The sequence below is a fragment of the Phasianus colchicus genome, chromosome 31 (assembly GCF_987193195.1).
Source record: "Phasianus colchicus chromosome 31, bPhaCol1.hap1.1, whole genome shotgun sequence".
In the NCBI taxonomy this organism is placed as follows: domain Eukaryota; kingdom Metazoa; phylum Chordata; class Aves; order Galliformes; family Phasianidae; genus Phasianus; species Phasianus colchicus.
Window position 1 is genome coordinate 3,691,580 of NC_143466.1, and position 24,636 is coordinate 3,716,215.

At 65.7% G+C, this 24,636-nt stretch overlaps 4 protein-coding genes across 4 annotated transcripts; 1 reads left to right on the forward strand and 3 right to left on the reverse strand.

Annotated features, from left to right (window-relative positions):
- Positions 1–38: 38 nt before the first annotated feature.
- On the reverse strand, positions 39–10,739 carry LOC149914288 (sulfotransferase 2A1-like). Its single transcript, XM_090127713.1, has 7 exons — positions 10,686–10,739; positions 7,788–7,921; positions 6,396–6,604; positions 5,064–5,190; positions 3,965–4,059; positions 2,390–2,570; positions 39–1,106 (listed from the first exon to the last, which is right to left on the reverse strand). Exons 2-7 carry the CDS (start codon positions 7,918–7,920, stop codon positions 157–159), a joined length of 1,695 nt encoding a protein of 564 aa, XP_089983839.1. The 5' UTR covers position 7,921; positions 10,686–10,739; the 3' UTR covers positions 39–156.
- Positions 10,740–11,554: 815 nt separating this feature from the next.
- Positions 11,555–14,565, reverse strand: RPL18 (ribosomal protein L18). Its single transcript, XM_090127710.1, has 7 exons — positions 14,411–14,565; positions 14,096–14,182; positions 13,902–14,009; positions 13,340–13,438; positions 12,368–12,491; positions 12,183–12,252; positions 11,555–11,632 (listed from the first exon to the last, which is right to left on the reverse strand). Exons 1-7 carry the CDS (start codon positions 14,411–14,413, stop codon positions 11,557–11,559), a joined length of 567 nt encoding a protein of 188 aa, XP_089983836.1. The 5' UTR covers positions 14,414–14,565; the 3' UTR covers positions 11,555–11,556.
- A 1,047-nt stretch (positions 14,566–15,612) lies between these two features.
- Positions 15,613–19,562, reverse strand: DBP (D-box binding PAR bZIP transcription factor). Its single transcript, XM_090127711.1, has 4 exons — positions 19,347–19,562; positions 18,308–18,474; positions 17,214–17,425; positions 15,613–16,467 (listed from the first exon to the last, which is right to left on the reverse strand). The coding sequence occupies exons 2-4, from the start codon at positions 18,468–18,470 to the stop codon at positions 16,252–16,254; spliced, it is 591 nt and encodes a 196-aa protein (XP_089983837.1). The 5' UTR covers positions 18,471–18,474; positions 19,347–19,562; the 3' UTR covers positions 15,613–16,251.
- Positions 19,563–19,619: 57 nt separating this feature from the next.
- ZNF865 (zinc finger protein 865) lies at positions 19,620–23,795 on the forward strand. Its single transcript, XM_090127559.1, has 3 exons — positions 19,620–19,810; positions 19,917–20,064; positions 20,689–23,795. Exons 1-3 carry the CDS (start codon positions 19,620–19,622, stop codon positions 23,764–23,766), a joined length of 3,417 nt encoding a protein of 1,138 aa, XP_089983685.1. The 3' UTR covers positions 23,767–23,795.
- The last annotated feature ends 841 nt before the right edge of the window (positions 23,796–24,636 follow it).

The window sequence follows — 24,636 nt, forward strand, 5'->3', positions numbered from 1 at the left end:
CTCCTCCCCCCCGCAACCAGAGCCACAATGACCCCAAATGAGCGGAACCGACCCCAAAAGGGTCCCTTTATTGCCCCCCCAGCCCCATTCCGGGGGGGTCCGCATCCCCCTCCCCGTCGTTATTCCTCCCTTCCTCCAGGGGGCGCTGCGTGTTCGCTATGGCCCCCCGTCTTTATCCCTCCCGGCCGCCAGGGGGCGCTGCGTGTTTTCTATGATCGGATTCCCCCCGTCGTTATTCCTCCCCTCCTCCAGGGGGCGCGCTGTGTTCCCTACGACCGCACCCCGCCTGTCGTTATCCCTCCCTTCCTCCAGGTGGCGCTCCGTGCTCTCTATGACGGCGCCCCCCCCGTCGTTATCCCGCCCCGCCGCCAGGGGGCGCTGCGTGTTTTCTACGACCGCACCCTCCATGTTTTTATCCCTCCCCTCCTCCAGGGGGCGCCGCGTGCTCCCTATGACGGCACCCCGCCTGTCGTTATCCCTCCCCTCTTCCAGAAATCGCTCCGTGCCCTCTATGATCGGATTCCCCCCGTCGTTATCCCTCCCGGCCACCAGGGGGCGCTGCGTGTTTTCGATGATCGGATTCCCCCCGTCGTTATCCCTCCCCTCCTCCAGGGGGCGCTGCGTGTTTTCTACGACTGCACCCTCCATGTTTTTATCCCTCCCCTCCTCCAGGGGGCGCTGCGTGTTCCCTACGACCGCACCCTGCCTGTCGTTATCCCTCCCTTCCTTCAGGTGGCGCTCCGTGCCCTCTATGACAGCGCCCCCCCCGTCGTTATCCCTCCCCTCCTCCAGGGGGCGCCGCGTGCTCCCTATGACGGCACCCCGCCTGTCGTTATCCCTCCCCTCTTCCAGAAAGCGCTCCGTGCCCTCTATGATCGGATTCCCCCCGTCGTTATCCCTCCCGGCCACCAGGGGGCGCTGCGTGTTTTCTATGATCGGATTCCCCCCGTCGTTATCCCTCCCCTCCGGCAGGGGGCGCTGCGGGCCGGCGCCCGCCGTGTCCCACGGGAACAGCCCCTCCAGCCCCGCCATGCGCTCCCGGTACACGCGGTCGAAGCGCTCGCTCTGCTCCGCCGTCAGGTGGTTCTTCCAGTCCCCGGCGATGCCTGGGGGGGGGGCGGGGGGGTCAGGACCAGTAGCCCCGGTACCCGCGGTAGCCCCGCTCCCAGTACCCCCAGTATCCCCGACACCCCGTTCCCAGCCCCCCCGTTGCCCCCCCCACTGCCCCCCATTCCTCCCCCATGTCCCCCCATTGCCCCCATTAACCCTAATTGCCCCCATTGCCCCCCATTAACCCTAATTGCCCCCACTGCCCCCCATTAACACTAATTGCCCCCCACCCCCCATAGGCCCCCATTGCCCCCCATGCCCCCCCCACTCCCCATTACCCCCCACTGCCCCCCATAGCCCCCCAATTAACCCTAATTGCCCCCCATTACCCCTCACCCCCCATTGCCTTCCATTAACCCTAATTGCCCCCCACCCCCCATCACCCCCCATGTCCCCCCACCCCCCATTGCCCCCCACTGCCCCTCATTAACCCCATGGCCCCCCCACCCCCCATCACCCTCCATTAACCCTAATTGCCCCCATTGCCCCCCATTGCCCCTCATTAACCCTAATTGCCCCCAGGCCCCATTGCCCCCCATGTCCCCCCCACCCCCATCCCCCTCCATTGCCCCCCATTAACACTAATTGCCCCCCACCCCCCATCCCCCATTGCCCCCCCACTCTCCATTGCCCCCCATTGACCCTAATTGCCCCCCATTAACCCTAATTGCCCCCCACCCCCATTGCCCCCCATTGCCCCCCACCCCCATCCCCCTCCATCGTCCCCCATTGACCCTAATTGCCCCCATTAACCCTAATTGCCCCCCACCCCCCATTATCCCCATGTCCCCCCCACTCTCCATTGTCCCCAATTGCCCCCCACCCCCCCATCGCCCCCCATTAACCCTAATTACCCCCCATTAACCCTAATTGGCCCCATGTCCCCCCCATTAACCCTAATTGCCCCCCACCCCCCATTGCCCCCCATTGACCCTAATTGCCCCCGTTGCCCCCATGTCCCCCCCACCCCCATCCCCCTCCATCGTCCCCCCTTGACCCTAATTGCCCCCATTAACCCTAATTGCCCCCCACCCCCATTGCCCCCCATCCCCTTCCATTGCCCCCCATTAACACTAATTGCCCCCATTGCCCCCCATTGCCCCCCATTAACCCTAATTGCCCCCAGCCCCCATTGCCCCCCAATTAATCCTAATTGCCCCCATTGCCCCCCATGTCCCCCCCACCCCCATCCCCCTCCATCGCCCCCTATTGACCCTAATTACCCCCATTAACCCTAATTGCCCCCCCACCCCCCTCCCCCGCCCCCCCCCTCCCCCACCCTTGCGCAGGAACGGCGCCCTCCGCACGTCGAGGATGAATGTCGGCGACAGGCTGAAGTTGCTCATCCTGTTGCGACTCATGGCGCTGAACGACGCGTTGCTCACGACGGCGTCCAGCGCCGCGGGGCTCAAAGGGCGGCCGAGGAACGAGCAGAGCCGCTGCACGCTGCCACGCAGGTCCTGGGGGGGGGGGGATTTGGGGGGGGGGGCAATGGGGGTGAAAGGGGTGGGGGGGGATATGGGGGGGTATGGGGGGGATATGGGGGGTATTGGGGGGTAGGGGGGGTGTGGATGTGGGGGGATATGGGGGGGTATTGAGGGGGGATATGGGATATGGGGGGGTATGGGGGGGTGGGGGGGACAATGGGGGGTGAGGGGGGGGATATGGGGGGTGGGGGGGGTTGGGGGGGGGGGTGGGATTTGGGGGGGTATGGGGAGATATGGGGGGTGTGGGGGGGAATGGGGGGGTGAGGGGGGGTCAATGGGGGTGGGGGGTGAGGGGGGGGCAGCAATGGGGGTGTGGGGGGGTGTGGGATGTGGGGAGGTGGGGGGGGATATGGGGGGTGGGGGGGTGGGATTTGGGGGGATATGGGGGGATATGGGGGGGTATGGGGGGGGTGAGGGGGGTGAGGGGGGGGGATATGGGGTGGGGTGGGATGTGGGGGGGTATGGGGGGGATATGGGATATGGGGGGGTGGGGGGAGTGGGATTTGGGGGGTTGTAGGGGGGATATGGGGGTGTATTGGGGGGTGGGGGGTGTGGGATGTGGGGGAGTAGAGGAGGATATGGGGGATATGGGGTGTATGGGGGGGGTTGGGATGTGGGGGGATATGGGGGGTAGAGGGGTGTGGGGGGGCAATAGGGGGTGGGGGGGTGGGATATGGGGGGGTATGGGAGTATGGGGGGGATATGGGGGGGTGGGAGGGGTGGGGGATGGGGGGGGATGGGATTTGGGGGGGTATGGGGGGGATATGGGGGGTATTGAGGGGGATATGGGATATGGGGGGGTATTGGGGGGTATAGGGGGTGTGGGGGGGCAATGGGGGGGTGAGGGGATGTGGGATTTGGGGTTCTGTGGGGTCGCTATGGGGTCTGTGGGACTCTATGGGGTCTGTGGGGCTCTATGGGGTCACTTTGGGGTCTGTGGGGTCACTTTGGGGTCTGTGGGGCTCTGTGGGGTCACTTTGGGGTCTGTGGGGTCACTTTGGGGTCTGTGGGGCTCTGTGGGGTCACTTTGGGGTCTGTGGGGCTCTATGGGGTCTGTGGGGCTCTGTGGGGTCACTTTGGGGTCTGTGGGGCTCTATGGGGTCACTTTGGGCTCTATGGGGTCACTTTGGGGTCTGTGGGGTCACTTTGGGGTCTGTGGGGCTCTATGGGGTCTGTGGGGCTCTATGGGGTCACTTTGGGGTCTGTGGGGCTCTATGGGGTCTGTGGGGCTCTATGGGGTCACTTTGGGGTCTGTGGGGCTCTATGGGGTCTGTGGGGCTCTATGGGGCCACTTTGGGGTCTGTGGGGCTCTATGGGGTCTGTGGGGCTCTATGGGGCCACTTTGGGGTCTGTGGGGCGCTGCCCACCTGCTGCAGCTCCTCGTAGGTGATGAAGAAGAAGTTGGGGCGGCCGCGGAGCTCCAGCCAACCCCGAACGTGGTCAAACCAGGAGCCGAAGGGCACTGAGGGGTGGGGGGATGTGGGGTGGGATGGGGGGGAAATGGGGATTTGGGGTGGGATATGGGGGTATGGGGATATGGGGTGGGATATGGGGATATGGGGTGGGGATGGGATGTGGGAGATATGGGAGATATGGGGAAATGGGGGATATGGGGTGGGATATGGGGTGGGATATGGAGGATATGGGGATATGGGGTGGGTATGGGGGACATGAGAGGCTGTGAGACCCCAACCCAGAACAGCCCACACCCCACAACTGCGGGGTGACCTGACCCCATTGTGACCCCACCGCTGTGACCTCTGACCCCAGTGACCTCTGACCCCCACCCAGTGACCCCATCCGTCTCTGTGACCCCCACCCCAACGCCCCTCTGACCCCAAAAACCCCCAGGCCTCCATCTGAGACCCCTGACCCCCACCCCAATGACCCCATAACCCCCATCTGTGACCCTGTAAGCACCTGACCCCAATGACCCCAGTGACCCCATAACCCCCATTTGCGACCCCAATGACCCCCTGACCCCATAACCCCATAACCCCCATCTGTGACCCCATAACCCCCTGACCCCAATGACCCCAATGACCCCCATTTGCGACCCCATAACCCCCTGACCCCAATGACCCCAATGACCCCCATCTGTGACCCCATAACCCCCTGACCCCAATGACCCCAGTGACCCCATAACCCCCATCTGCAACCCCATAACCCCCTGACCCCATAACCCCATAACCCCCATCTGTGACCCCATAACCCCCTGACCCCAGTGACCCCAATGGCCCCAATGACCCCATAAGCCCCACCTGCAAGCCCATAGCCCCCATCTGTGACCCCATAACCCCCTGACCCCGTGACCCCAGTGACCCCATAACCCCCATCTGTGACCCCATAACCCCCTGACCCCTGACCCCAATGACCCGAATGACCCGAATGACCCCATAACCCCCATCTGCAACCCCATAACCCCCTGACCCCGTGACCCCTGACCCCTGACCCCGCCCCGCTGACCGTCGCCCCGCAGGAACTGCTCCATGAAGTCCCCCAGCGTCCCGGGGTCTTTGTAGGGCCGGAAGATGCGGGCGAAGTGGAACAGCGACACCAGGACGTCTTTGGGGTTCCGGACCGTGTAAATCAGCTGGGGGGGGGGCAGGGGGTCAGGGGGGGTCGGGGGGGTTTTGGGGTTGGGGGGGTTGAGGCGGCTGATCTCCCCCCCCACCCATGTCTGCCCCCCCCCCCGTGCCCCAATGCCCCCCAGCCCCCTTTGCCCCCCTCTGCCACCCCACATCCCCCCCTTTGACCCCCCCACATCCACCCATTTCCCCCCCATGACCCCCCCAACCCCCCATATTCCCCCCATATCCCCCCCACGTCCCCCCATTGCCCCCCCGACGCCCCCAGCCCCCCATATCCCCCCACCGGCCCCCCCATTGTCCCCCCATGACCCCCCCTTGACCCCCCCAGCCCCCCATTCCCCCCCATTTCCCCCCACATCCCCCCATTTCCCCCCCCTTTGACCCCCCCACATCCGCCCATCGTCCCCCCATGACCCCCCCAACCCCCCCATATGCCCCCATATCCTCCCATTTCCCCCCCATTGCCCCCCCTGACCCCCCCAATCCCCCATTTCCCCCCCATTCCCCCCCCACGTCCCCCCATTGCCCCCCCGACACCCCCAGCCCCCCATATCCCCCCATATCTCCCCACATCCCCCCCCTCCGACACCCCCCTGCCCCCCCACATCCCCCATTGCCCCCCCTTGACCCCCCCAGTCCCCCATTCCCCCCCATATGCCCCCATATCCCCCCCACGTCCCCCCATTGCCCCCCCATTCCCCCCCATATCCCCCTATTTCCCCCACATTACCCCCCATTTCCCCCCCTATTGTCCCCCCTGATGCCCCCAACCCACCATTTCCCCCCCACATCCCCCCATTTCCCCCCCATTTTCCCCCCCACGTCCCCCCATTGCCCCCCCATTCCCCCCATATGCTCCCATTTCCCCCCCTTTGACCCTCCCACATCCCCCCATCGCCCCCCATGACCCCCCCAGCCCCCCACATCCCCCCATTTCCCCCCCATTTCGCCCCCCACGTTCCCCCATTGCCCCCCCGACGCCCCCAGCCCCCCATATCCCCCCACCGGCCCCCCCATTGTCCCCACATGACCCCCCCTTGACCCCCCCAGCCCCCCATTCCCCCCCATATCCCCCCATTTCCTCCCCCTTTGACCCCCCCACATCTGCCCATCGCCCCCCCCCGACCCCCCAACCCCCCATATCCCCCCATTTCCCCCCATATCCCCCCACATCCCCCCCTCCCCCCCCCCGCCCCCCCCCGCCCACCTTGGCGTCGGAGCGGAAGAAGCCCTCAGCGAAGAGCTGCACGGGGAGGTGGGAGGAGATGAGGCGCGGCCGCTGGTTGCGCTGCGCCCGGACGCCGCCCAGCACCGTTTCGAACCACGGCGCCCGGTCCCAGTTCGGAACCGAGCGGCACCAGCGGGGGTCGCCGTCGGAGCGGATCAGCGAGAGGATCTCCAGCATCCACACCGTGCCTGGGGGGGCAAAGGGGGGGCAATGGGGGATATGGGGGAGTAATGGGGGGTAATGGGGGTCAGGGAGGGTAATGGGGGGCGATATGAGGGCATATGGGGGGGATATGGGGGATATGGGGGGTAATGGGGGGTAATGGGGGGTAATGGGGGTCAGAGGATCTCCAGCATCCACACCGTGCCTGGGGGGGGTGGGGGGGGGACATAGGGGGATATGGGGGGTAATGGGGGGTAATGGGGGGTAATGGGGGTCAGGGGGGGTAATGGGGGGGGATATGGGGGATATGGGGGAGGATATGGGGGTCAGAGGATCTCCAGCATCCACACCGTGCCTGGGGGGGCAAAGGGGGGGCAATGGGGGATATGGGGGGTAATGGGGGTCAGAGGATCTCCAGCATCCACACCATGCTTGGGGGGGGTCAGGGGGGGGACATAGGGGGATATGGGGGGTAATGGGGGTCAGAGGATCTGCAGCATCCACACCGTGCCTGGGGGGGGATATGGGGGATATGGGGGTCAGGGGGGGTAATGGGGGGGGATATGGGGGCATATGGGGGGGATATGGGGGGATATGGGGGGGATATGGGGGATATGGGGGGTAATGTGGGGGGATATGGGGGTCAGGGGGGTGGGAGGGGTATGGGGGGTCGGGGTGGGCAGGAAGGGGGTTTGGGGGGGAAATGGGGGAGTAATGGGGGGGATATGGGGGGATATGGGGGGTCAGAGGATCTGCAGCATCCACACCGTGCCTGGGGGGGGGATATGGGGGTCAGGGGGGTGGGGGGGAGTATGGGGGGGTCGGGGGGGGGCAGGAAGGGGGTTTGGGGGGGATATGGGGGGTAATGGGGGGATTTGGGGGGGCAAAGGAGGGTTGGGGGGGCATTGAGGAGGGGAAAGGGGAGCATTGGGGGGGTGAGGGGGGGCTGGGTTGGGGTTGGGGGGCGGGGGAGGGCAATGGGGGGCAATGGGGGGGAAAGGGGGGTCGGAGGGGGGGGATGGGGGGTCAGAAGGGGGCATTGGGGGGACACGGGGGTTAAGGGGGAAGCGAGGGGGGCATCGGGGGTCAGGAGGGGCAGCTGGGGGGCAGTGGGGGGTATGGGGGGCTGGGGGTGTTGGGGCGGCTATGGGGCGGCTATGGGGCGCTATGGGGCGCTATGGGGCGGCTATGGGGCGCTGAGGGCCGTACCCGACTTCTGGTAGGTGACATTGAAGACGTCGTCGTCCTCCACCGGGAAGCAGCGCGCGGCCTCCAGAGCGCGGGGGGAGTAAAGCAGGGGGGGGAACGGGATCCCGCGGTGCTGGAAGTAACTGCGGGACATCCTATAGGGCTATAGGGTTATACGGGGTTATATGGGGTTATGTGGGGTTGTATGGGGTTGTATGGGGTTGTATGGGGTGTTGTATGGGATGTTGTGTGGGGTTATGGGATCCCGCGGTGCTGGAAGTAACTGCGGGACATCCTATAGGGTTATAGGGGATTGTATGGGGTTATGGGGTTGTATGGGGTTGTATGGGGTTGTATGGGATGTTATATGGGGTTATGGGGAGTTATATGTGGTTATAGGGGGTTCTGGGATCCCGCGGTGCTGGAAGTAACTGCGGGACATCCTATAGGGCTATAGGGTTATACGGGGTTATATGGGGTTATATGGGGTTGTATGGGGTTGTATGGGGTTGTATGGGGTGTTGTATGGGATGTTGTGTGGGGTTATGGGATCCCGCGGTGCTGGAAGTAACTGCGGGACATCCTATAGGGCTATAGGGTTATATGGGGTTGTATAGGGTTATATGGGGTTATATGGGATGTTATATGGGGTTCTGGGGGGTTATATGGGGTTATAGGGGGTTATGGGATCCCACGGTGCTGGAAGTAACTGCGGGACATCCTATGGGGTTGTATGGGGTTATATGGGGTTGTATGGGATGTTATATGGGGTTATGGGGAGTTATATGTGGTTATAGGGGGTTCTGGGATCCCACGGTGCTGGAAGTAACTGCGGGACATCCTATAGAGTTCTAGGGTTATATGGGGTTGTATAGGGTTGTATGGGGTTGTATGGGGTTGTATGGGGTGTTATATGGGATGTTGTATGGGGTTATGGGATCCCGCGGTGCTGGAAGTAACTGCAGGACATCCTAGGGGGTGATGGGGTTGTAGGGTTATAGGGGGCTATGGGGGGTTATGGGGTTGTATGGGATTATATGGGTTTATAGGGGGTTGTATGGGGTTGTAGGGGGTTATGGGGTTATAGGGGATTATGGGGTTGTATGGGGGTATATGGGGGTATATGGGGGTATATGGAGTTATGGGAATAACCCACAGTGGTGGAAGTAACTACGGGACATCCTATAGGGTTATAGGGGATTGTATGGGGTTGAATGGGGTTATGTGGGATTGCATGGGGGTATATGGGGTTGTGTGGGGTTATATGGGGTTGTATGGGGCTGAATGGGGTTCTATGGGATTGTAGGGGTTATATGGGGTTGTATGGGGTTATATGGGGTTGTATGGGGTTATGTGGGGTGAATGGCGTTATGTGGGGTTTGTGGGGTGTAAGGGGGGTATGGGGTCGTATGGGGCTGCGTATGGGGTGAGTGGTACATGGGGTGGGGGATGGGGGGTGTAGGATTGCGGGGCTGTGGGGGTGTGGGGTGTCTGTGGGGTGTGGGATCACACGCGGGCGCCGCCCCACAAGCGGCTCCGCAGCAGCCGCACCCCAATGGGCGCCGCCCCACAGCGCTGTGATGGGGGGGTGGGGGGTGAATGAATGGGAGCTGTGGGGTGAGTGGGGCTCTATGGGGTGAATGGGGATCTATGGGGCTCTATGGGGCGTCTATGGGGATCTATGGGGTGTGAGTGGGGAGCTGTGGGGTGAGTGGGGCTCTATGGGGTGAATGGGGATCTATGGGGTTCTATGGGGTGTGAGTGGGGAGCTGTGGGGTGTGAATGGGGATCTGTGGGGCGTGAGTGGGGATCTATGGGGCTCTATGGGGTGTGAGTAGGGATCTATGGGGTAAATGAGGCTTTATGGGATGTGAATGGGGCTCTCTGGGGTGTGAGTGGGGCTCTATGGGGTGAGTGGGGATCTATGGGGCTCTATGGGGTGTCTATGGGGTTCTGTGGGGTGTGAGTGGGAAGCTGTGGGGTGAATGGGGCTTTATGGGGGTGAATGGGGTGTAAATGGGGATCTATGGGATGTGGGTGGGGATCTATGGGGTGTGAAAGGGGATCTGTGGGAGTGAATGGGGCTCTATGGGGTGTCTATGGGAATCTATGGGGTGTGAATTGGGATCTATGGGGTAAAGGGGCTCTATGGGATGAATAGGGATCTATGGGGCTCTGTGGGCTGTGAGTGGGGCTCTATGGGGTGAATGGGGCTTTATGGGGTTGCTATGGGCTCTGTGGGGCCGTGTGGGGCTCCATAGGGTTGCTGTGGGTCGCCGTGGAGCTTTATGGGGTCTCTGGGGATCTGTGGGGTTTCCATGGAGCTCTGTGGGTTGCTATGGGGATCTACGGGGCGGCCGTGGGGATCTGTGGGGTTGCTATGGGGCTCTGTGGGTTTCTGTGGGGTCTATGGGGCGTCTGTGGGGCTCTGTGGGGTTCTGTGGGTTGCTATGGGGCTCTGCAGGGTTCTATGGGGCTCTATGGGCTTTCTATGGGTTTTTATGGGGTTCTATGGGATCTATGGGTTTTCTGTGGGTTTCTATGGGGCACAGTGGAGCTCTATGGGTTCTATGGGATTCCATAGGGGTCTATGGGGCTGAGTCCCTATGGGTCCCTATGGGTTTCTATGGGGCACAGTGCAGCTCTGTGGGATCTATGGGGTTCTATGGGGTCTTATGGGATCTATGGGGTTCCATGGGTTTTTATGGGTTTCTATAGGTTTCTGTAGGGTTCTGTGGGTTGCTATGGGGCTCTATGGGTTTTCTATGGGGCTCTATGGGATTTCATGGGGCTCTATGGGTCCCTATGAGTTTCTATAGGGCACAATGGGTTTCTATGGGGTTCTATGGGGCTCTATGGGTTTTCTATGGGTTTCTATGGGGCACCGTGGGTTCCTATGCCCCCCCGCCCCCCCCGTACCTCTCAGCCTGGTTCTCAGCTCCGCTCTCAGCACAGCCGGGCGGTGCCCCCCCCTCCCCCCCCCCCCCGCCCCATCGCGGCCCCCCCGGGCGGCTCCGCCCCCCCCGCCGCCCCACCTCTTTGCGCAACGCCGCCCGGACCGGTTATGGGGGGGGGGTTGGAATAAAATCCCCCAAAAAGCCCCCAGTGCCCACAGCTTCCTATGGGGGGGGGGGGGGAAGGGGCTGTGGGGTCACGTGACTTAAATGGGGGGGGTCGGTGGGGTCACGTGACTTAAATCGGGGGGGTTCGATGGGGTCACGTGACTTAAATTTGGGGGGGGTCGGTGGGGTCACGTATGCTAAATTGGGAGGGGGGCGCTGCGGGGGTCACGTGGGTTCAATTGAGGGGGGCCTCTGAGGTCACGTGAGTTCAATTGGTGGGGGGAACCGCAGGGTCACGTGACTTAAATGGGGGGGTTCGGGGTCACGTGACTTAAATGGGAGGCGCGAGGGGGGGGCGGTGAGGTCACGCGAGATAAATGGGGGCCTGTGGGGGGGGGTCACGTGACTTATATGAGGGGTGGGGTCACGTGGGTTCAGTGGGGGGCATAAAAGGGGGGGCTGGGGTTCAATGGGGGGGGCGTGGGGTCACGTGACTTATAATGGGGGCGAAGTGTGGGGGGGGTCACGTGATTTAAACGAGGGGCTGCAGGGGTCACGTGGGTTCAACCATGGCGGGGGGGGGGGCTGTGCGGTCACGTGACTTGAATTGTGGGGGGGTAACGGAGACACGGAGGCTTTGCTGGGGGGGGGCACAGCGTTTATTCGGTGTGGGGGGGTTAATTAAGCGCTGGGGGGGGGGGCGGCCCGGCGTTAATTGGGGGGGGGTCTCAGTTCTTGTAGCCCCTGCTGGCCCTGCGGCCGCGCGCCCGCTCGAACTTCCGGCCCTTGGAGCGGACGTAGGGCCTGGGGGGGGGGGGAAATTGGGGGGGGGGGGGTCAATTAGGGGGCCGTGGACCCCCCCCATAATAACCCCCCCCCCCCAAATCCTCCCCCCTCGGAATAAAACCCCACCATTTCAACCCCCCCCCCCCGACCACCAGTAAAATCTCAAAGCTTTTAGAGCCCCCCCCATATAAAACCCCAAATCTCCCCCCCCTGCCCCATAGCAGCCCCACCCCCAGCCCCATTTCTCCCCCCCCAGTCCCATATCTGCCCCCCCCGGCCCCATAGCAGCTCTTCCTACTGCCCCCCCTTTGCCCCCCCCACCCCACAATCCCCCCCCAGCCCCATTTCCCCCTCCCACCCCATAGCAAACCCCCCCCCACCCCATCTCCCCCCCCCACCCCATAACCCTCTCACCCCATTTCCCCCCCTCCCAATTATTCCCCCCCTCATCCCAAATTCCCCCCCCCCCAATTATCCCTCCCCCAATTTCCCCTTCCTCCCCCCATCCCATTCCCCCCCCCCCGTGACCCCATAACCCCCCCCCACCCCAAATTACCCCCCCCCTCACTTGGTGTGGCTGTGCGGGGTCCCGGGCGCCTTCCCAAAATGCCGGTACACCTCGCGCCCCTTCCTCGGCCCTATAAAAACACAAAGGGGGGGGGGGCACAAAACCAACATCACCCCCTGCCCCCCCCCAGGCCTTAAACGACCCCCCCGCCCCCCCCCAAACCCCCCCAACCCCCCCCCCCGTACCGGACAGCAGCACGGTTCCCTTCCCCTTGGGGGCGGCCATGGCCAGCTGGTCGAAGGTCAGGACGGCCCCCCCAGCACGGAGGATTCGGCTGCGGGCGCCTTTGGTCACACGGAGAGCACAGACCTGGGGGGGGGGGAAGTGAAAAATGGACCCCCCCTCAAAATAACCCCCCCCCAAATCGCTCAGACCCCGCCCCGCCCCCCCATCCCCTCTTAAAGAGAAACCGCCCCCCGCTAAAGGCGTCTCGCCCCTCCTCCCCCACAGCGGGATCACAGCACAATTCGCCCCCCCCCACCCAAAATCTCGACCCCCCCATCTTAATGACCCCCCCCCCCGTCTTAACGACCCCCCCCGTCTTAAAGACCCCCCCCCAAATCGCACAGACCCCCCCTTAAAGAGATATCACCTCCCTTAAAGAGATACCGCCCCCTCTTCACGAGATCTCGCTCCCCACCGCAGGACCCCCACCCCAATTCACCCCCCCGCCCCAAATCTCAACACCCCGACCCCCCCCCCCACCTAAAGGCGCCCCCCCTCCATCTCAACGACCCCCCCCCATCCCAAGGACCCCCCCCAAATCGCACAGACCCCCCCCTTAAAGAGACACCACCCCCTGAAAGAAATCTCGCTCCCTCCTCCCCAAAGCAGGGACCCCCAACCCAATTCACCCCCCCCCCACCCCAAATCTCAACACCCCGACCCCCCCCCACCCAAACGCCCCCAACTCCATCTCAACGACCCCCCCACATCCCAAGGACCCCCCCCCAAATCGCACAGACCCCCCCCCCTTAAAGAGACACCACCCCCCCTTAAAGCGCTTCCACCCTTCCTCACCTTCACCCCAAAAACGCAACCCTCAAACCCCCCCCACCCCCCCAAATCTCAACACCCCGACCCCCCCCCCAATCTCAAGGACTCCCCCCCTCATTAATTAACCCCTCCCCCTTCTTAATTAATTAATTACCCCTCACCTTCAGCTTAGGCACCTCCTGGATCCTCACGTCGTCGGTCACCGTCCCGACCACCACCGCCGTTTTGTTTTCTCTCCCGGGCAACTTCATCTTCCTGATCTTTTTTTTTTTGGGGGGGGGCAACGATGGAGACCCCCCCCAAAATAATCGGGGGGGGGGGGGAGGGAGGGCAGAGACCCCAACCCCTCCCCCCTCATTTCAGGGATCTCTGAACCCCCCCCATTCTGTCCCACAGCGCTGCAAATGCCCACTTCATACAGAAAGCCTTCAGCTGGGGGGGGGGGGAAGTATCCCCGTTTTTGGGACCCCCCCCATTTTTGGGACCCCTCAAAGCCCCCCCCCCCACATTACAGACCCCCCAAATCCCATTTTGGGGCCACACCCCTCCAGTTTTTGTTCCCCCCTCCCCCTGCAGACCCCCCCCCACCTCCCACTGACCTCCATTTTCTTACCCTGCCCCCCCCTCATTTTAACCCCCCCCTCAACCCAACCCCCCCCCCCCATTTCCCTCCTTCATTTCTCCCCCCCCCCCACCCCAAAGACCCCCCCCCCCCCATTTTACCATCCTGCTGAGCGCCAGCGGCGGCCGGTTTGTGCGGCTCATGAAGAGCCGCTTCAGCACCACTTTATTGAAGGCCGAATTCGTTCTCCGGGCCAGGAAGCGGTACAGCTACGGTGGGGGGCGGGGGTCAGCACCGGAAACCGGAACTCCCCCTCCTCCAAACCGGAAGTCCCCCCTGCCCGCCGCGGCCTAACCTTGACCAGCAGCCTCAGGTAGATATCCTGACTTTTGGGCTCCCGCCGCCTGACTTTGCGGTCGCGGTTATGGCGGATGTCGACACCCTGAAGGAGGAAAACGGCGCCGTCAGAACCGGGACCGGCTTACCGTCAACCGGGCCCGGAGCTCAGAACCGCGGCTTGAAAGCGGAACGAGGCCCCAACCCGACCCCGCTCCGCCCCGCCGCCCCGCCGCTGCTCTCCCCGCATCCCCGTGAAGCGGCCCCGGTCCCCCCCGGCCCCTTCCCGGCGGCGGATGGCGGCGGATTGGCGGAGCTGCGGGCCCGGACCCACCATGGCGGCTGCGATGCGAGCGAGAAGAGAAAACGGAAAGGAAAGAGGCGGGACTTCCGCTCCCGGACCGGAACTTCCTCTCCTGGACCGGAACTTCCGCTCTCAGAGGACGGATGTGGGTGGTGGGGCCGCTCTGCGCGGCGCTCCTCTGTTGTACTGGAGGACTCGCGCTGAGAAAGGAGGCGGTGACCATAGAGTCAGAGCGGAGGATAGAGTATACGCTGCAATCCATTCCTCCTATTGGCTGAGCGCCCTGCCAATTAACCAGCACCGATGAGCACCGCGCAAAGGGATTGGACGCAGGGATAACTTCCGGGTCAGGGGGCGCATCAAGGATGTGCTCTTCCGGGATCCGTCAGAGCGCACGTGGGTTGGAGCCGTGCACCCGTAGGGAGCGGAGCCGGGGGGGTTTGGGGTCAGTGAGGACCCCCGGTGGGGGATCTATGGGGCCGTAGGGATTGGGACCCCCGTAGGGTGTATCCATGGACCCGTAGGGTTTGGGGCTGGGGGGCTTTGGGGGCAGTGAGGACCCCTATGGGGTATCCATAGACCTATAGGGGTTGGGACCCCCAGGGGGGGGTTCCAGCCGCAGGAATTTGGGGGGGGTTCGTTCATAAGACCCCCCCCCGCCCACAGACAGTTTGGGGAGACGCTGGGGGATGAACTCAGTGCACGTGGAGTGGGGGGGGGACGCGCTGCCCCCCATTTAGATCCCCCCCCCCCCCCCATCTTCCAATTTAGGACTCGCACTGCAGATTAAAGGGTTTATTCTGTACAAAATCGCCCCCTCCCCACCCCGGAACCCCCCCCATAAATGAGGAGGAGTTCGGGGGGGGGGGGAGGGCAGGGGGGACACAACAACGCCCCCCTCCCCCACCCCAAACCCTTCTGGGGGGTGAGGGGTCTTAAAGTGGTCAAAGTGCAGACAGAGGGAATTGGGGGGTGGGGGGGGCGGGGGGGAAGATCCGCTCCAGGGTTGGGGGTTATTTTGGGGGGGGGGGGAGGGCAGGGGGATCACGTGCTGATCCTATCCCAAGCATAGGGGGTGCCCCCCCTCCTCCCCCCCCCGAGTGACCCTACTGGCCTGAATTGGGAATGGGTCACTGGGAGGATATGGGGGGGGGAAGGGGGGAGGAGTGTGAGGGGGGGGGGGGGGAAGGAGGAGTGTGAGGGGGTGCCCCCCCCCACATTGTGCTTTGATCCGACCCAGGGCCGGGGAATAAATATTTACAGACTGGGGGGGGGGGCGACCCCAAAATATGGAGGGAGGGGGGGCGGGGGAGCCCAAATCAAGCGTGGGGGGGTGCGGTGGGGTGGGGCAGCCCAATGGGGGGGACCCCAAAAACAGACAGGAACCCTCAGTGGGGGGGGGGGGTCACTTAAACGGGGGGAGGGACCCCAATGTGACCCACGGAGGAGGGGCCTGAATGCATGGGGAGGGACCCCAATGCCCTGAGGGGGAACCCAATGAGTGGAGGGGGGGGACCCCAAAAGAAGGGACCCCCCCCCCTCCTCCCCAAGAGATGGGGAGACCCCCCCCCCCAACGGGACGGGAGACCCCATGGATGTGGGGTGGGGGTTCAGCGAGTGGAGGGGGGATCCCGAAACACGGAGACCCCACCCCCAAAAGAGATGGGGGGGCACCAATATGTGGGGGGGGGCACCAAGATTTGGGGGGGAGAAACCCCCAAACCCACACGTGGAACCGACGGCTGTGGGGCGAAACTCAATGAATGGGAGCAACCCCACGTGACCCCAACACCCCCCCACGTGATCCGGCACCCACGTGACAAAGCGCCCCCCCCACCGTTGGCGTCGCCCTCCCCGCCAGCAGGCGGCGCTCAAAGCGCTCCGTGCCGCGCCTCGTATCGCGACAGAAGGGCCCGGAATCGCTGCAGTTCCCTCCGTGCCGCCGCCACTTCGTGGCGCAGCGCCGCGTTTTCCCGTTCCAAAAACGCCGCCCGGGCGGAGATTTGATTTTCTTTCAGCCGCCTCATTTCCCGCGAGCGCCGGGCGGCCGCGTTGTTCCGAGAGCGGCGGCTCCAGTATTTCTCATCCTGATCACGGGGGGGGGGGGGGGGGTTGGAATTGGGACCCCCCCCCACCCACCCCTCCCCCCCCCATTGGAGCCCCATTCTGTGCGCCCCATCAGCACCCGCGACAGCCACCCCCCCCCCCCCCCCCCCCAAATACCCGGGGGGGGGCTGGTAGAGTTGGGACCCCCCCTGTATTAAAGGGGCGGCACCCAGGACCCCCCCCCCCCCCCAGACCCCCAGCCGTTCCCTTTTGCCCCACACACTGCGGTTCCCCGCAGATCAGAGGACCCCCCCCCAACCCAGGACCCCCCATAGCCCCAGAATTCCCCCATTGCCCCCTACCCTCAACTCCAAGACCCCCCCCCCGTGCCCCCCCCCCCGAACCCCAGCTTCAGGACCCCCAACCCCCCTCTTGTCCAGGACCCCCGTTGCCCCAAGACCCCCCCCCCCCCCCCCCACTTGCCTCCCCCCAGGACCCCTTTGTGTCATTCTCCCCTCCAGCCCCAGGACACCCCCCCCTCCCCCCAATTTCCCACCCCAAGACCCCCAATAGCCCCAGGACCCCCCCCCCATTTCCCCCAACCCGAAGACCCCTCCATGCCCCCCCAAGACTCCCCAGCCCCAGGACCCCCCCCAGGACCCCTCTTACCCCCCCCCATGTAATTCCCCTCCTCCCCCCAAGCCCAAGGACCCCCAATAACCCCAAGACCCCCCCCATTTCCCCCTACCCCCAACCCCCTATGCCCCCCCCCAGTGCCCCCCCCCACCTTCTGCTCCTCAGGGACGTGGACCTTCCTTGCTTTGCGTGCAATGGGGTGGGGGCGCAGCTCCTCCTGGGAGAACCGCAGCCTCCGGGGGTCCAGGGGGGGGGGATCCAAAGGGGGATCCAGGGGGGGCCCCCCCCCAGGCAAAGCCTCTTCGGCTTCCAGGAGCCCCTCCCCCCCCACAGGGCTGGGGGGTGCGCGGGGGGGGGCGGGGGCTGCGAAAGGAAAAGGGGGGTGGGAAGGTTTAAATGGGGGGGGGGTTGATTATGGACTCATTTAGGATTGGGGAGCCTAAAATGTGTGTGTGGGGGGGGGTCTGTCGTGACAGAGGGGGGACTGTCATGATAGCGAGGGTCACTGCTGCTATGGGGCCTCACTGTGATGGGGGGGGGGGGGGTAATGGGATCCTTAGTGTGGTTTTTTTTTGGGGGGGGCTGTGGTAATTCAGGGGGATTCAATGGGGTCTCTGTAGGAACGGGGAGGGGGTCTTGGGGGGGGGTCACGGAGGGGAATGCTATCACAACGGGGGGGTCCTATCGCGACATGGGGGGGGGGCATCCCATGGAAACTGGCTCAATAAGGGTGTGCTATTGCAGTGTGGGGGGGGGGTCCTATAAGAGCGGGGGGGGTCCTATGAAATGGGGAGGCCCTGTTGCAGTGGGGGGGTCCTATAACAATGGGGGGGTCCTACAATAATGGCAGAGGGCCCTATTTCAGTATGGGGGGGTCCTATCACAACAGGGGGGGTCCTATTGAAGTCAGGGAGACATAAAACATCGGGGGGGTCCTATAGTAACTGGGGGGGGGTCCTGTAGCAATGGGAGGGGTTCTGCTGTAGTGGGGGGGTCCCACCGAAGTGAGGAGGTTCATATAACAGCGGGGGGGTCCTATTGCAGTGGGGGGGTCCTATCTCAATGTGTGTGGGGGGGGGGGTCACGCCACGAGAGAGAGGGGTCCTATTGTGATACGGGGCGGGGGGGGTCATCAAAAAGCAAGGATCCAATCGGAACAGCAGTATTGCACCCCAACGGGAGGGGCCATATTGTGACTGGGGGGGGGGCCTATCGCGATGGGGGGGGGGGGCGGAGGTCACGCACCGGGCGCCCTCTCGGGGCTTTGGGGCAGCGCCTGCGGGCTGGGGGGCAACCCGTGCTCCCGTAGGAACTCATCCAGGTCCACGTATTCCAATTCCCCCCCCGCGGGGATCCCGGGCCGATCCCACGGCAGCAGCGGGGCGACGCGGGACGCGATTTCCTCCATCGGCCTGCAGGGGGCGCCGTCAGCACCGGCGGCAGCACCACGTGCGCGGGGCGCGGGCGCGGGAGAAAAGCCACGTGCGTGGGGCGCGGGCGCGGGAAAGGAGGCGGTCGCACGTGAGAAAGGGGGGGGGGTGGGAGGAGCCCGGGGGGGGGAGGAGGGGGCGGGGCCGGGCTCACGTGGCCGCTCCCCCCCTTCCCCACGCACACGTGCGGATTCACCTCGCGTGACCCCGCGGGGAGGGGGGAAAACACGGACGCGCGTGGGGGTCCCCCACTCCGGGACACCCCCGCTCCCGCACCACCCCACCCCTCCCCACCGCGGCCGTTGGCAGCGCTGCACCGCTGGGCACGGAACCCCCCCGGCTCACGGTGCCCCTGCGGTGCCCTACAGCCCAGGTCGGGGAAACCCCCCTCTCATCTCTCTATTCTCGTCCTTCCCACCCCCGCCCCCCCCCCGCTCCGCACCCGGACCCCTCCGGGAGCTCCTTGTTGCCGAACCGCTCAGACCCGCTGCCTCCCCCCCCCGCTACGCCCCCATTCCCGGCCCCTTCGTTCCCAGCCCCCCGTCCCTGCTCCCCACAAGACCCCTGGTTCCCCCCCCCCAGCCCTAAGCCCCCCACTGCCATATCCCCATTCCCGATCCCCTCATCCCGTGCCCCCCCCCCTCCATTCACATACCCGACCCCCCCCCCAGATCCGGTGCCCTCCCCCAGGACTCGGTGCCCCCCAGGACACCCCATTGCCCTACCCCAATTCCCGCCCCCCCCCCCCCCAGAATCCCCCTATTCCCGTTTCCCCCGCAGGACGCCAGCAGTGCCGCTCCCCCCCCCTCAATGCCCCCATCCCCCCAATTCCCCCCCCCAGACCCCCCCTTTACCCGCTCTCTCCCACTGCAGCCCCCGCCGTGCCCTCGCCACGCTCCGCCCACTTTGGGCGTGGCCTCCTCAAACTCCGCCCACTCTCCGCGTCCGGACACGCCCCTCCTCTCGCCACGCCCCCCCGCTCTTCCCGCAGCCAATAGGAGCTCGCGGAGGCGGGGCCGGCGGTCACGCGGCGCGGCCATGGGGGCCGCGAGGGGGCGGGGCGCGCTGACCCAGATTAAACCAATGGGGAGGAGGGAAGGGGGCGGGGCCTGACCCACTTTCAGCCAATGGGCGCACGTGGCGCCGCACGTGCGCGGAGGGCGTGGGGGAGGGCGCGGGCGCCATGTTGGACGCGGGCAAGGGGGCGCCCTCTGCCCTCGGCCGCCATTTTGGCTGAGGGCAGCTCAGCCATCTTGTCGCGGCCGCCGCCATCTTGCCGCGGTCGGGAAAGGGGGGGGGTGTTCCGCTTCCGGTTCCGGTGGGGGCGGAGCCGCGGAGAAGGGCCGGAGCGAGAGGGGTCCGCCGAGCCCCCCCCCCCTCACCCCCCCCCCCGGGACCCCCCCTCACCCTCCCCAAACCGACAGCCCCCCCCCCCTTTCCCCCCTTCCCCCCGCCCTCAAAAAATCAAAACCCCGGAACGACCCCAAAATCTGGGACCCCCCCCCAAATAAAAAAGCCTTGCGACCCCCCCAAAGCCGCGGGCGGAGCGCTGGGACGGAGCCGCCCCGCGAGGTGAGTGCTGCGCCCCCCGCGTCCCCCCCCATTGCCCCCCCCGCCCCTCGTGTCCCCCCGTTCCCCCTCTGCCCCCCCCCAAAACCCCGTGTCCCCCCCCCGTTACCCCCCCATACCCCCTTATATCCCCATTCCCTTCATATCCCCCCCATATCCCCCCTCCAAACCCCACTCGTACCCCCCCACGCCCCCCCCAAACCCCGTGCTCCCCCCCATTACCTCCATTCTCCCCCATCCCCCCCCAATCCCCCCCTATCCTTCTCCCACTTCCCCCCCCCCAATATCATTACCCCAAATAACCCTCTATCCCCCTCCCTCCCCCCTCCCCGCAGGGACCCCTCCCCCCCCCCACACGCTATTTCTTCCCCCCCCCACCCCCTTCCCCCCCCCTCACCCCCCACCCCGGAGATGGAAGCCAACGTCAGCGACGACAGCGTCCACTTCCAGACTTACCCCTTCGACTTCCTCGAGTTCCTCAACCACCAACGCTTCGACCCCATGGAACCCTACGGCCCCGAGGGGCACCCGAAGGCACTGCCCCCCCTGCCCTGCCCTCAGCCCCCCTTCGAATACCCCCCCCCGCCCACCGTCCCCCAATTTGACCGCCCCCCCTCCGCCAAACAGAAGGACTTCAAAGCCGAAAACGTCGCCGCGCAACCCAAAAAGAACGAGGGGGGGGCCGCGCAGACCGGGACCCCCTCCTACCCCCCCGTGCCCCCCCCCCCATCTCAGCCCCTTTTCGAGTCCGCCGGGACCTTCACCCCCCCGCAGTGGGGCATCGTGGATCTCTCCGGCCATCAGCACCTCTTCGGGGGCTTCAAACGTGGGGGGACGGCGGCGGCGCCCGGAGCCCCCCCGACCCCCTCGGTGCCCCCCGACGTCGGGGGCAAAGAGGAGAAGAATTACTTCCGCCGCCTGAAGTACCTGATGGAGCGGCGCTTCCCCTGCGGGGTCTGCCAGAAGTCCTTCAAGCAATCCTCCCACCTGGTGCAGCACATGTTGGTGCACAGCGGCCAGCGGCCCTACGAGTGCGGCACCTGCGGCCGGGCCTACAACCACGTCTCCAGCCTCATCCGCCACCGCCGCTGCCACAAGGACGGCGGGGGACTCGAGGGACCCGGCGGCGGGGCTGCGGTGGGGCCCAGTGGGGTGAGCGGTGCGGGGTCGGCGACGGCGGCGTCCAACGGGGTGAGTTTGGTGGTGGCCGGCGTCTTGCCGGTGCCCAATGGGGCCAACGTGCTCAACTCGCTGCCCGGCGGGGTCAACTCGATGCCCAACGGGGTCAACGTGGCGCCCAACGGGGCCGGCGTGGTCAACGTGGCGCCCAATGGAGCCAACGTGGCACCCAATGGAGCCAACGTGGTCAACGCGGCGCCCAACAGGCTCAACTCGGCGCCCAACGGGGCCAACGTGGTCAACGCGGCGCCCAATGGGGCCAATATGGTCGGCTCAGCACCCAGTAGGGTCAGCGTGGCCCCTAATGGGGTGAATATGGTCAACTCGACGCCCGGTGGGGCCAATATGGTCAACTCGGCGCCCAGCAGGGTCAGCGGGGCCAACGCGGCCGGCTCGCTGCCCCATGGGGCCGCCGTGGTCAACGTGGCACCCAATGGGGTCAACCCGGCGCCAAGCGGGGAGAACCCGGCGGCCAGCGGGGTGAACCCGACGACCCCCAACGGGGTCCACCCGGCACCCAGCGGGGTCAACCCCACCCCCAACGGCGTCAACCCGGCAACCGCCAATGGAGTCGGCGCGACGCCCGCCGGCCTCACCCTGGCGCCCAACGCCGCCCTGATGGTGCCCAGCATCCTCCCGTCGCCCCCCGGTGCCACCGCGACGCTGAGCGGCGTCCTCCCGACGCCCTCCGGGGTCATCCTGGCACCGGGCGGCCTCGCTTTGGCTCCCGGTGCCGCGGCGGTGCCTCCAGTGAACAACGCGTCCCCCGACGGCCCCTTCACCTGCTCCCTGTGCTGGAAGGTGTTCAAGAAACCCAGCCACCTCCACCAGCACCAAATCATCCACACCGGGGAGAAGCCCTTCAGCTGCTCGGTTTGCTCCAAGAGCTTCAACCGGCGCGAGAGCCTCACCAGGCACGGCAAGACTCACGCGGGGCCGCTGCGCCTGCCCTGCTCCGTCTGCGGCAAGGAATTCCGCGACCCGGCCTACCTGCTGAGGCACCAGGCCGCTCACAGCGGGCAGCGGCCCGACTACCGGTGCGAGGTGTGCGGGAAGGGCTACGCCGCGCCGCAGAGCCTCCTCCGGCACCGGCAGGCGCACGGCGGGGCGAAGAGCGGAGCGATGGCGGCGCCGGGGCCGTTCCTCGGCGTCGGCAAACCCGCGGGGTTCGTTTTCTCGGAGGAGAAAACGGAGAGCGGGGTTTTCCTGGCGCCGGGGAAGAGCTTCGGGTGCGGGGTGTGCGGGCGAGCCTTCGGGCGCCGGGAGACGTTGAAGAGGCATGAAAGGATTCACACCGGGGAGAAGCCGCACCAGTGCGCCGTGTGCGGGAAGCGGTTCCGGGAGTCGTTCCACCTGAGCAAACACCACGTGGTGCACACGCGCGAGCGGCCCTACAAGTGCGAGCTGTGCGGGAAGGCCTTCGGTTACCCTCAGAGCCTCACCAGGCACAAGCAGATCCACCGCCTGCCTCTGCCGTGCGGGCTGAGCGCCGTGCCGGGCGCCGGCAGCGGCGCGGAAGGGCTGAGCTACGGCTGCGCCGAGTGCGGGGAGCGCTTCGCCGACCTCTTCCACGCCGTCAACCATAAGGAGGCGCACATGGCGGAGAAGCCGTACGGCTGCGAGGTGTGCGGGAAGGCGTTCGGCTTCATCGAGAACCTGATGTGGCACAAGCTGGCGCACCAGGCGGCGCCGGAGGCGCCGGACGGCAACGAGGAGCACCCGGTGGTGCCGAGCGGGGAGCGCTTCACGTGCGGGACGTGCGGGCAGAGCTTCAAGCACTTCCTGGCCCTGGTGACCCACAAGTACGTGCACCTGGTGCGGCGCACGCTGGGCTGCTCGGTGTGCGGGCAGAGCTTCGCCGGCGCCTACGACCTGCTGCTGCACCGCCGGAGGCACCTGCAGAAGAGGCACTTCGGCTGCTCCGTCTGCGGGAAGCGGTTCTGGGAGGCCGCCCTGCTGATGCGGCACCAGCGCTGCCACACGGAGGAGCGGCCGTTCCGCTGCGGGGTCTGCGGCCGCGGCTTCCAGCGCTCGTGGTACCTGCGGCAGCACAAGGTGGTGCACACCGGGGAGAGGGCCTACAAGTGCGCGCTGTGCAAGAAGAGGTTCGCCCAGTCGTCCAGCCTGGCCGAGCACCAGAGGCTGCACGGCACGGCGCGGCCGCAGCGCTGCCAGACGTGCGGGAAGACGTTCCGCTACCGCTCCAACCTGCTGGAGCACCGCAGGGTGCACTTCGGGGAGAAGGTTTACCGCTGCGAGCGCTGCCCCAAGAGCTTCTTCTACCTCTCGTCCATCCTGCGGCACCAGCGCTCGCACGAGGCGCGCAGGGAGCTGCGCTGCTCCACCTGCATGAAGCTCTTCAAGGACCCCAAGTATTTCAGCAAACACCTCCAGGCCCATCAGGGGGGGAGGCCTTTCAAGTGCAGCACCTGCGGGGAGGGGTTCCGCAACACCTACGGGCTGAAGAAGCACCGGAACGGGCACAAGATGGAGAGCATGGCGGCCGGGGGGCACAAGGAGGGCTGAGGGGGAGGGGAGGGGGCAAGGAAGGGTGGGGAGGGGGCACAAGGGGGGCAGGAGGAGGGCTGAGGGGGCATAGAAAGGGGTGAGGGGGGCATGGAGGGGTGGGGAGGGGCACAGGGAGGTGGGGAGGGGGCATGAGGGGGTGGGGAGGGGGCACGAGGGGGGCTGAGGGGGCACAGAAAGGAGTGAAGGGGGCACGGAGGGGTGGGGAGGGGGCAGGAGGAGGGCTGAGGGGGAATGGAGGGGTGGGGAGGGGGCAAGGAAAGGTGGGGAGGGGCACAGGGAGATGGGGAGGGGGCACAGAAGGGTGGGGAGGGGGCACAAGGAGGGCAGAAGGAGGGCTGAGGGGGCACGGAAAGGGGTGAAGGGGGCATGGAGAGGTGGGGAGGGGGTACGGAAAGGGGTGAGGGGGGCAAAGGGTGGGGAAGGGGCAAGGAGGGGTGGGGAGGGGACACGAGGGGGGATGGGGGGCATAGAGGGGTACAGGAGGGGGCAAGGAGGGCTGGGGGGGGGCAGAGGGGGGGGGGCAGGGAGGTGGGGAGTGGGCACAGAGGGGTGGGGGGGGATCACAGGGTGGGGGGGAGGAGGGCATAAAGGGGGCTGAGGGGGCACAGAGGGTGGGGGGGATCACAGGGAGGTGGGGAGGGGGCTGCAGCCCCATCTGTGCCTCATTGCGATGCAGTGCAGCCCCCCCCCCCCCAAAAAAAAACAGACCCATAGGATCCATAGGATCAGATCTGCTGCCCCCCACCCCACAGCCACAATGGGGTGAGACCCCCCCCCATCCATTTGTGCCCCCCCCCCCCCCCGCGAGCTCTTCACGCTGTGTAAATAAATGAGACCCCAGTTCTGCGTGCGCAGCGCAGCCCCCAA